At 46.0% G+C, this 12,118-nt stretch overlaps 1 protein-coding gene across 1 annotated transcript in view; it reads right to left on the bottom strand.

Annotated features, from left to right (window-relative positions):
- Positions 1-6,981, bottom strand: part of MCTP1 (multiple C2 and transmembrane domain containing 1) — a gene marked incomplete at its 3' end in the record, with an annotated part of 296,541 nt that extends 289,560 nt beyond the window's left edge. The window contains exon 1 of the mRNA XM_082497852.1: positions 6,385-6,981. Within this exon, the coding sequence (XP_082353978.1) occupies positions 6,385-6,966 (582 nt within the window). The 5' untranslated portion in view covers positions 6,967-6,981. The remainder of the gene's footprint in view (positions 1-6,384) is intronic.
- Between the last annotated feature and the right edge of the window lie 5,137 nt (positions 6,982-12,118).

Genomic DNA, 12,118 nt, shown 5'->3' with positions numbered 1-12,118 from the left:
AAACATTTCTTTTTTACACGTGACAGCTTCAGGGCTTATATTATAGTTACCTTCTTTAAATTCCCTAGAAGATAACTCTTATAATATCTGAGATCTAGGATCGATAGTAAGATTAGAAAGGAAAAGCCAAATTCAGCCATCAGATCAATGCAGATTTCTCAGTCATCTTGCCAAAGACCAGCAATTCATCCAAGAAGAAAAAAAAAAAAAAAAAAAAAGAAAAAAAAAAAAGACGACACTTGGACGACGCTTGGGTCTATTATTATATTAGCACCACATCACAAGACAAAACAGTTAAATTAGAACTACCTACAGAGCTGGGTGCTGAATGACATACTGGCAAATTTAAAACTGTTTTAGTCATATTTTTTAAAGTGCTAAAAAGTACTTCTCTTTGCAACAATATAGCAACTAATGGTAAGTCTCATTGGTGTGCCTGATAATTTTCTGCATCCAAGATTTCAACAACAGGGAAAGAACGTTTTTCAGAATTTCTTGGGAAAAACTTTAATGCTATAACCAGGTTTAGGTGTTTGCCTTTTTAAATTTAAAAAGTTCAACACAATTCAGAATGTTATGAAATACACACATGAAGTACACTGAAGTAAAAGAGTTTTGACATAGTCACTTGAAATCCAGCTAGAATCTCTACACTGAAAGTTAATCACTTCACAGCAGAGTCACTCAGTAGAAAACAAGCTTTTTGTTGCTGTTGTTCTTTCAGTGCAAGGACTGTTGCAATTCCTATCCACCAACCATCTATTTTTCTCCACACAATTGTTTTACTATGAACACCTTTACATATGAGCAGTGAAGGCAAGAAAAAAATAGAAAGTAAAGTTAAAATGAAGTCATGGATAAACAGTAAATCAACAGCTGCTACTAGTTCTCTTTAAAATATCTAAGTATTTCACACGAGTATAAATGTGAAATGGCCAATTCTGAAAAATGATGCAGCTCTCTCCGAAAACTCAAGAGAGATTCTTTAGTTAATTAAGCAGAGGTTATTCAGGATATAATTAAATACAGTTCTATTATGCCATCTCCTGATTTTCATGTCAGTAATATACAGACACTGTATTAACATACTGTAAGCTGACAGACTGGTCAGAGGCGGACAGAGCATAAGAAACAGATTAATGCATCTCAAACAGCCGAAAGATAAACCTTTTATCAGAAATTAACACTGTGACAAAACAGGGCAATGCAGAACATCCCTTCATAAAATCAGATGCCTAATTAAACTTTTGGAGAAAAAAACAGCCTTGAGAGACTCCAACAGCTTTCTTAAAAAGAAAGGAATATTAGCAACAGCTTTTCACTCCTGCTTGCTATTTCTACTTCTATGTAATTTCTATTAACAAGCTCCAGGCTCTTCTGACCCAACCTAAACATTTAGTCATCTACTTATTCTCTGTGTGTCAGTGGCCAGATCCCCAAAAGCAAGCTTTCTCCTGTTTTTTTGCCCTGTTATTCTCAGAACACTGCTGCCCTCAAATCATGTTCCAATCACCTGTGCAAATTAGCTCTCTCCACTCTTCTTGTTTCATGTTGGACATCTCAGGAAAAGGTGATCCTTGACAGTCAGAAGTATTCGATTTTGCTGACCACCTTCACCTTTCCCAGTGCAGTTTCTTAGAAGTTCGAACTAGCATTTAAGATTCTCTTGGGTGACATTATCTATGTAGCTTTTCACTGATGTTCTCTGCTTTTTCTTTTGTCTTTATTTTGTTATTTTGCCTCCAGATTGCTGGATCAATTACTGAAACGTGACCTGTGACATACGCCAATTAGAACAAACAAGCCAAATTTTTCCCTTGTGTAACTTCACTGACTCCACTGGCTCTAAGCCAGATATAGATTTATTCTGGTATAGGCAGAAAAACACGCACGGTATGCCAGACAGGTTTTCATTGGCTCTGCATCCCCCTCCACACCAAATTCAAAATTCTTCTCTCTTCAGGCTTCCTCGCAGCCCTGCCTTTGCTCCCATTTCATCACTAGTCTTCCCTTTCTCCTTCCCAGACATCTCAGTACACCACCATGCTCCTCGCCCTGAAAGTGCAACCTCTCTTCGTACAACCCAGCTCACTAAGCTTCCTCTCACGTGCCACACAGCTCACTCTCACACCAACTTTATTGAGCAATACTTATACATTATTGACAGAATGAGAGAAAGACCCTCTATCTGGGTATGTATCACCAGTTTTTCTCCTCGTCTCATCTCTCTCTTGCATTGTGCTGTGTTATGTAACGTAGACCACTGTTAGCCAGTCTCTCATGCTGAAGACCCACAAATGCAGGTCTGAAGCATGCGTATTAATTAAGCAAATAGTTCTGTGCGCAGCAAAACTAATGAAGTTTCATTTCCTATGGCTATGCATCTAGAGGTTGAGCAGCAGCCCTAGCCCTACCCCCCTCCTCACCCAGCAGTAACCCCACAGCCCTCCCAGGTCTCCAATTTACCCACATAACCACAAAACTGGAAACAGACAGGGAGGGAAGTGGTTAGGAACCTGTCCGCTCTTTCAGCTTAATGGATCAGCCCAGACATACTTTAAAAAATCACCAAGTCTGTTGCTACCAAACCATTATCTTGCAGGAAAACCCAGTGGAGAAACATGCCCACAGGAGTTCTCACTGCGGCGGCCAGACTGCAGCCTGGACACCCCTTCAGCCAGGAGCCCTCTCCCTAAGCGCTCTTCACGTCCACTGTTGATTCAAGATGACATACAACCACACACATGCTCTCTGATTAAGATGATTATACACTTGTAGGTTCTTTATTCGTGAATCTTAAGAAATGGTGGCATTTCCAGCCTCCTAGTTTTCACTACGTGATTATGACAAACTGCAAGTAGCGTAAAGCTTTCCATGCAAAGCTCTCACATTCAGGCAAAAGGCCACGCTGGCACAGGCACTGCTGGGTAAATCCAAGCTCCCGCTGGCAAGGAGATGCAAATTATAAGACACAAGTGGAAAAATCCTTTCCACACTGCCTTGGGCCACTGTGGCACATTCAGACACTGGAAGTCCTGTGGAGCAGCAGAACCCCTGGAGAGCTGTTGTCATCTCCTGCCCATGAAACACTCCAACAGGCTTCCACCACCCCTGCTCACTCCTTCAAGGGTACAGCACGCATCCTGCAGCTCTCAGCTACATGAAGGTGACTGGATGCCGTGTCTAAGGTTAGGGAAGGTTTGGCCAAGCAAACCCACCACATAGCCTTTGGAAGGAGGATGACGTTTAATTCTGCATGTGTTTATTGCTTTGTCCTAATAAGCCATATGCATGCTTAGGCTATCCATTAAAAGGAACCTAAGTTTCCTGATAACAAATATAGTAGTTATGACGCCCTTCTCTCTCCAAAACTATTCAATGACAGCTTTCAGCAGTATTCAGTCTTCGGGGGACAACTACATCAGTATGGAGTGTTTAAATGTAAGGGTTATTCTCTGGAGTGCGCACCTTTACTCGAACCAAGTTACTAAGCCTATTCACTGCAACAAAAGTTTTATTAAATGCTGAGAAAACTAAGGCTCTGCTAGGTTGTCCACGTCCAATGCAATATCACTATACCATATTTTAATTAGTCCAATTTATTTTTTAAATGGTTTGACTATGCCAAAAAGTACATTCCAAGATTAAATCCACAGAGAGTAGTGCAACTTACACTCTAAGTCTTCCCAACCATCACACTAACTTGTGGTCCTTTTCACTGATGACAACTGTATTATTTAAGCTTAAAAGCACAGGAAATTTGACTTCTCATGGGATTTTATTTTTCCCTGTCATCTTCATTAAAATACCTAGTAGGTCTTATTGTGTATGCATCTGCTAAAAAATTCACCAGTCTTGATCAGAAAGAGGAAGTAGCATTTGCTTGCCCCTGTATTTCAATCAAATCTCAAATACATTCTAAAGCAAGTTGTAATTCTAGTATTGTTAAAATTTAACCTCATTTTTGTGATTCTGTTAGTCTCTAGAATTTTTCTGATCTTTGGACGTGTAAGGCTGCTGGACACTGAAAATCCAGGCAACTCCGAAAGTCTGTGCTGCTGTAAGTAAAACATGGATTTGAAAAATATAAGTTATTCTGAACTTGTGTTACCAGACTTCTAAATCCAGATCCTCAGAGGTGTGTAAATGCCATGAATGAAGTCAGGCAGGGACCACACCGACCTGGAGGTGCAGGGTGTAAGTGTTTAAGACTTGACTCCTGAAACACGTTGAATTGGAAACTCCAGCCAGTCAGAGTGGAAGGTACTTGCTCTGTAACAGACTACTGAGGAGCACCAGATACAAATTAAGACAGTCCAACAGTGCTTTACAGCCTGAGTCCCATTTCCCCAGCTACCCCATAGCACAGTGAAGCTGGTGAGTTAAACCAGATTTAATAATCCAAGTGAGATTATACATCTAGAGACGAGAAGAGCAGAGGAGGTGCTGGGTACGGAAGAGCAGAACAGCTGTTTCAAATCATCCATCCAAAACAAGCATCGTGATCAGCAGTTCCACAAACTCCACTAACAGGCAAGGGACATAACGAGCTTTATTAAATACCAAAAACAGCAATTTTGGTATGCAGGCACAGCCCAAGTTAATACCAGAAACTGCTTGGAGGAATTGGCCATAATCCTGCTAATTAAAGACAAGTGTTAGAAAGCTTGGGTACCACTTTGTTTTGATTAGCAGTATTATTTCCAAATGTTATGACTATACCTTCTCCAAAACACTAGTAATCCCCTCGCAACTAAATAACAATTGACATGTTTGGTAAATAAATGTGCTGTTTCTTTGCTGAACACATCAGCAGAACAGCACTGAAAAAAACCCACACATTTTCCTATCTATTAATTGCTAGCTGTAGCATTCTTTAAAACAGAAGAATACCCTGTAGTCCCGAGCAGAAATACTTAAAATGTGCAATACATTTTTGTGAGCCAAGGGTGGGAGCAGAAATGGACTGACTACTGAAGGGAAAAGCCCGCTTCGTGAACGCCTATCAAAATAACCACCGGTCAAGAAGCAATGACCTAAAAACATTTACAAACGTGATTTACACAGGGGATAACCACAGTAGTTTCACATCAGGATGGTGCTTATCACCCAAAACCACCTCATGGGACTCAGGCGTGAAGTCAGGTCCGGTTCCCCTGTTTGTAAAGATGAGGGCTGACTCCAGAGAGGGAGGTGGAAGCACCGCTGCCCTCGAGGGACGCTTGCAAGTCGTCACCCTTCGCTGGGACCGCCACCACCACAGGTGCTGTAGCCCTGACAGAAGCCACATGTATTCATACAGCTTCTTTTTGACACCAAAACAGACACAGCGTGCCTTCTACTTCAGTTACTCATTTCGCCGTAATTATGACAGAAGACAATATATAATAATATGTATTAGTCAACTACTCCTGCAAAAAGCGGATGACTGCTTAGAATTACACAAACTCCAAAATGACTCATATGTTTTGCACTTTTCTCGCAGGAAATTTATTCCAAGATTCGGCAGCCCCTATCAACAACAGCTTCAACCGCTTAATTTCAAAACTGGCAGTGCACTGGAAGAGCTATGGCTGTGTACACCGCCTTCCCCCAGCGACAAGGGAAGCACGGCTGTTCCATCACCCTGAACCGACGGCTGTGCGTGATGGTGCCCGGTGTGCCCTGCCAGTTAGCCACCTACCGCCTCTTACATTTGTACCGGTGCTCGTCGCTGGGGTGTCCTGCAGAAATTAAAAGATGTAATAACTCAAATTTGGGTAACCAGGCAAGGAAAAAAGGTGGAGGTTACCTGAGCAAAAGCCGCGCTGGAAGCGTCAAGGGCAGACGCCAGCAGCGAGGGGCTCCGGCAGAGGCGCGGGGGTCTGGGGGGGAAGGCGTGAGGGAACCCGCGCTGCGGGTACGGGACCCCGAATTCAGCCTTCGGGACACCTTTTCTCCGTAGGGTTTATAACCAGGGAGGTCTGAGGGTGTTCGCTCCCGCTCCGCAGGACGCGGCGCCCCTCGCAACGCGGCCGCGGCCCCGCCGCCGCCTCACGGGGGAGCCGGGCCGGGCCGAGCCCCGCGGCGCGGGAAGGCGGGCGGGGGACAGGGCGGCGCCGGGGCCGTTTTCCCCCTCAGGCGAATGGCGCTGCGCACCAGCGGGCTGAGGGGAGCGCCCGCCCCGGCCGCCTTCCCGCCTCTCACCTCCCCTCACCTCCCCGGGGACCACCTTCCCGCCTCCCCTCACCTCCCCGGGGACCACCTTCCCGCCTCGCCTCTCCCCCCCTCCACCGCCCACCCGCCCGCCGAGGACCGCCGGCGCTGCCCGCTAGCGCAACCCCGCGGAGGGCGGCGGGGAGGGGGGACGGGAGGACGACGGCGGCACGACAGACACACACTCACCGCGCCGCCGTCGCCGTCCTCCGCCCGCTGCTGCTCCTTCCTCCTGCCGGCGGTGGGCGAGCCCTGCAGCAGCTGCTCCAGGCAGGCGGTGCTGGGCAGCGAGGAGCTCTTCTGGTGGGACAGGTGCGCCCCGGGCCGGCGCCCCTCCTTGCCGCCCTTGGCCCCCTCATCCCCGGCGGCGGGGTCCCCCCGTTGGCCCGGCGGCGGCCCCTTGCCCTGGGGCAGCAGGTGCTCCCGCAGCCGGCGCAGGGCGGAGGCGGACTCGCCGCCCGGCTCCAGCTGCTCGGCGGCCGAGCAGCAGAGGTTGGGCTGGGAGGACGAGAAGACGCGGTCCAGCACTTGCCGCCGCCGCTTGAAGCCGCTCCACTTGGCGCCGGCCGGCGGGTCCCCCTTACCGCCGGCCGCCGGCGGGGCGGGGGGGTCCGCAGTGCGGCGCTCGGCTGCCGCCCGCCCTCCGCCGCCGCTCCGGCCCTTGCCCCCCAGCTGCAGGTTCTTCCACAGGCGGGCCTGGAAGGAGACCGCCGGCTCGGGCTCGCCGGGCTTCTCCCCCGCGGTCGCCCGGGGCTCCTTACCCGGCTCCATCCTCCTCCTTCTGCGGCGGCGGCGGCAGCAGCAGCAGAGCCCGCCGGAGCCCGGCGCCTTCACTCCCGTGCGGGGCGGGCCGGAGCGGAACGGCCCCCGCCGCCGGGGACGAGCGCGGGGCTCCGCCGCGCCGCCCCCCCCCCCCCCCCCCCCCCCGCCTCAGCGCGGCAGGGCCGGGGCGGGCGGAGGGGCCGCGGCCGCGGCGGGGGATTAAATCAAGGACGAACCCACCACCACCCCCCTTCCCCGGCCACGCCGGGGGGAAAGTTTGCCGCCCCCCCCCCCCAACCCCGGGTCGGTCCCTCGGTGGCCGCGGCGGGGACGGGCTACGCGGAAAAGTTGACGGCGGGGGCGTCGTCTCGCCTATAGATACAGATATATATATATATATATGTGCGGTAATGCAAGGACATGCCGGGAATGGGCTTACCCTGCTCCTCTCCCCACCTATTTTTTAGCATTTGTGACAGTGGCGGCGCGGGCGGGCACAGCCCGGGGGCCGCGGATGCTGCGGGGGGGGGGGGGGGGCGGACACGGACACGGTGATGTTGCGGTTTCCCGGGGGACACCCGGAGTTTTTTGTGGTGAGGTGGGACAGGTCCCCGCGGTGCCCTGACCTTGCGGAGGGGCGGTCGGGTGGGGTTTGCGGAAAGCGCCGTCCCCGGTACCCGAAGGGTCTGCGGGTGCTGCGGCGTCTCGGGATGCCCAACGCACGGACCGGCCGGCGGGTTCCTCGGGGGGGGGGGGGGGCGAGGGAAAAAACCCGGGTCATCTGTCACAGTCACAGTTTTTTTCTTAAAAAAAAAAAAAAAATGTAAATAATTATTTGGTTTTTCGTCATAGCATGCTGGACTAGTGGCCCCATCACCTCATTTTTTGGATGCTTAACGATATCTAAAGTTCCTTTTTTAATTAGAATAATAGCAGCAGGATTATTTCAGGACAAGTTTCTACATTCCTGAAACAAACTGAAGCGAAATCATAGAATAGTTTAAGTTGGAAGGGACCCCAAACGTCATCTAGGTCCGACCCCCCTGCCCCGGGCAGGGCCACCTCCCCCCAGCCCAGGTCGCTCCCAGCCCCGTCCAACCCGGCCTTGAGCACCTCCAGGGATGGGGCAGCCACAGCTCCTCGGGGCGCCCTGCGCCAGGGGCTCACCGCCCCCACAGCCAAGAATTTCCTCCTCATATCTAAGCTAAATCTCCCCTCTTCCAGTTTAAAACTGTTCCACCTCGTCCCATTGCTCCACTCCATGATAAAATAACTATTTCTTGCATACATTAAACCATACATTTCTCCAGTGTACTTTTGGCTTTCATTTCAAAAGTCACTTCCCTACACCATGGAGGGTTTGGCCACCTGGATCTGATTCAGCTTCCCCAAAAAAGTTTGCAACCAGGCATTTGAAAATACAACTTTTGCTTAACAGAACAGGAAAAAGACAAATTGAAAGTATTGAGTTAAAATGGATGCTTTCGAATCACCAGGGCTTTGGGAATTCAATTTACAATATTTGAGAAAATAGATAAAATGACCTCTGAACCACTGGAGATTATTTTTGAGAAGTCCTGTCAGATAAGTGATGTTTCAGGACCAGAAAAAGCTAAACATAGTCATAGCTTCCCCCCCCCCCCCCCCAAAAAAAAAAAAAAAACAAACCAAACAAACAAAACAAGAAAAAAAGATGAAGATAGAAAAATCTCAGATAAGTCAACCTACTTTGATCCCTGGAAGTGAATACAAATAATCAGCTCCCAACCACCTAAAAGCAAAAGCATCAGATAGCAAAGCTCAAATGGGTCAAGGCCTGGAGGAAGCTTATGCATCTCAGTTTCTGAGATGACATCTTTAAATCAAAGAAGAAATGTGCTGAAATGGAACCTCCTTAAAAGGTTTGCTTTCTTGTAAATAATGGATTTACTCAATGAGCAGGAATTAAACAAGTAAAAGAAAACATTAATTTGGTTCTTCATCTATACTGGGGAGAGTGACAAAGGCTATCTAAAGAAGTACTTCAATAAATGTATCTGCCTTGTGTTTTACTCTTTTTATTTTCACATTACAGTTAAAACAGCTCTAAAAGAAGCAGGTTTTCAGAAAAAGAGTAATTTCCATTAAAGTTATGGAAAGGTGAATGCACTTTTCACAAAGCCAATAGGCATAGGAAGAATACAACATTGTATTCAGAAGAACTGCTTATTTGACAAAATACTGAACTACTCTCATATTTTTAAATGACAGTTATTTTCAGCAGTGTTCACACTTTCCTATCAAAAGAAAAAAAAAAGGGGAATTTTTTTATTTGTATAGATATACTCAGTACAGCAACTAATCCCATAAGTGCAATACTACATGGAAACTCATCATCTAGGAGGGGTGGACACAAGCCACAGTACCGCAGACTGGTGTTTTCAGTCCAGCTTGTGCTGTGTTTTTATGACCCCTGCGCTGAGTGGTCCCAAATTACATGCCGGCAGGCCTCCTTATTCTCTTTCCACAAAAGCCAGCATAAGCTTTCGTTACATTAAAATTGTGTCGTTACATCATCATTTCCAAATCCGTCTAATTCATGTCCATTTCATCCAACCAGAAAATAGATTTGCTTGTAAAAGAAAAAGGTCAAAGTGGCTTAGGCTGTTTAGTTGCAGAAACACTCATTGTCCCGGGGGCGAAGTGGATGTGGGACCAGAAGGCAGTATATGGCCGCACTGCAATAGGCAGAGTGGGATTATTCTAGAATTAATTCAAACCAATTCACCATAAACAGTTTTATAATAAAATGAGTCATTCTGCACATTGAATTCTCTGAGCTATATTCATTTATTAAAGTTGAAGCTGAACCTGGCAGAAAGATCACAGCAAGACTTCAAGCAACATTGAAATGGAAATCTCAACATTTAACAAGAATATGGATGTAACACCTGTACAGATGGGAATGACAGTTTTCAAAATGTACAAATAAGCCTTTATTAGCCTCAGAAATAAAAGAAGGATATCTGAAAACATTTCTTTATGCCTTTTTGCTTCAATGTTTCATAAGCTGAAACAAAACAGAACATAAAACCAAAAAAAAAAAAAAAGAATGATCTGATGTTTCAAACATGAAACCAAGGAGATTCATAGTAGAGAATGTTTTTTTTGTTTCCAACATATCAATTATGCATGTCAAAAAGGAAGAACGTTTTCTGAGGAAAGCAACTATCAATCTCCTCAGAACTGTATTTGATCTAGCCATATATGTCATTACGCTAATTAGTTTCATTTAAACTGGTAAAACAGATGTACCTCTCAATGCTAAGCACTGTGTTTTCTATAAAATTTATTTCCCAGCACCCTCCCAGACTGACCCAAAGCCCCGAATTTGTCCAGTGATTTAGATCAAATAAAAATCTCTTGGTTTGGTCTTGGTTATTTCTTGGAAAAAAAAAAAAAAAGTTACTCTGTAGCTTCTGATATTTAGGTCATTACCTATGTGTATTTATATTTGGAAATACACTTAAATTCTTACTTAACTCCTCCTTTTGAAACACCCTGCCTTCTCCCATCATTCAGAATCTAAAATACAGCAAAGACGATGATATTTTTAAATACATAGCAGAGAGCTATGGAGTAAATATTTGATTGGAGATGGCTTTAGGCTCAAAGGCTGAACATGATTTTGGTCGTCTTAGCCTGGAACCGCATTTTAACACCATTTGGATGTGTTCACTGCTGTCATTTTGTCGTATTCTTTCTCAACATCTCTTCAGTCTAAATTATTATGAATTTGTGTCTCCTTTTTTTTATCGGAGTTATGTTTCAAATAGCAAAGTTCCTCTCTGTAGAGCAGCTTTTAAGAACAGCCCAGAATGTTGGGTTTTGCTTGTTTTTTCCCACACGGTAACAATGGGACACAGGCAACCTGCTGAAGAATCTCAGTTCTTAGCATGATAAGTGATACCTCAGGCACCTTCTCCCCAACTTGTAAGAAATTTTGTGTTACGCAGACAACCACATGTTCTTTAACTCTTCTTGTCCACGGCTAAGTATTTTTACCTGAAACTTTCCAATTGGGATTCAGCACAAAACAGAAACCCAGCGTAGAGCATTGTAGCCAAAATAGCTAAGGGGTCTGAAATTTAAAAAGTATTGAAACCATGTCATGCGATTTGGAGCTTCAGGCAGGCTCAGCTATAGGCAGTACCGCAAGTCCTGTCTTCACCCACCAGTGCACAGTAATGAGTACATTTCTTCTTAGATTTTATACAGATAATTATGCTCCTACCACATATGGCTCTTCTAATTTGACAAAACAGAGCGTCTCACAAAGCCAGTCGCAACTTAGCTCTGCAAAATGCTTCATCGTCTTACTGCAGTTTTGACTATTTTTAACCAGCTATTGAGTTTTTTGGGTGTAACAATGACAATACAGGTTCAGCCGTTAATCTAGGATAGTGCGGGCTTCAAAGTGTTTCCCTGAAGTGAAATAACCCCCTTTCTATATTTGCAAAGTACCATGAAGATTATAGGATGCTCTGCTATGAGACCTTGAGTCAATTTACTGGAGATTGATTTCCTTTCATTCCATGTACATCTTCGTCTCTAATATTTTAACCATATTGCTAGCCTGCTGCTAATGTTCCTTAGCTATTTGTTTAATCATTTCTGTCGATGCCTGGCGTAGATCCTCTACCAACGCGTGCGGGAAGGTCTCATGCAGCTGCAGGGACTAAAGAGAAGGAAGAGCAGAGTCACAAGCCAGTACAAAGTCGCAGCATCGGTGTATCATAAGCCACGTGCAGCACTCCAGACGAGGTACTCGTACCATAAACTGGTCTACACGCAACGGTGGGAAATGCAGCAAGACATCCTCACAACTGGGAAGAAGCACGTTGCCCCCTACTAGAGGACCGAGCATCAGGACATGGCACTCCCTCCGATGTCAGCAGAGTTTTTTCCTCTTCAGATCTCCACCACTGAATATACAGCTCTTTTTCTCCAAGTGGGTTCTGGCTCACTTTTTCATCGTTAACATTAGTACTAAATTGCAGTAATGTTAGTGCTAAACTGTAATATTAATTTAGAAATTTTATAAAACTTCCATTCTATTCTAAATTCATATGACATCTTCAGTATTTCCCCAGTTAATACATATAAACATTGAAAGCAAGTC

The sequence above is a fragment of the Vanellus vanellus genome (genome assembly GCF_965231255.1).
Source record: "Vanellus vanellus genome assembly, chromosome: Z".
Classification (NCBI taxonomy): domain Eukaryota; kingdom Metazoa; phylum Chordata; class Aves; order Charadriiformes; family Charadriidae; genus Vanellus; species Vanellus vanellus.
This window is presented reverse-complemented; position numbering and strand designations above follow the sequence as displayed.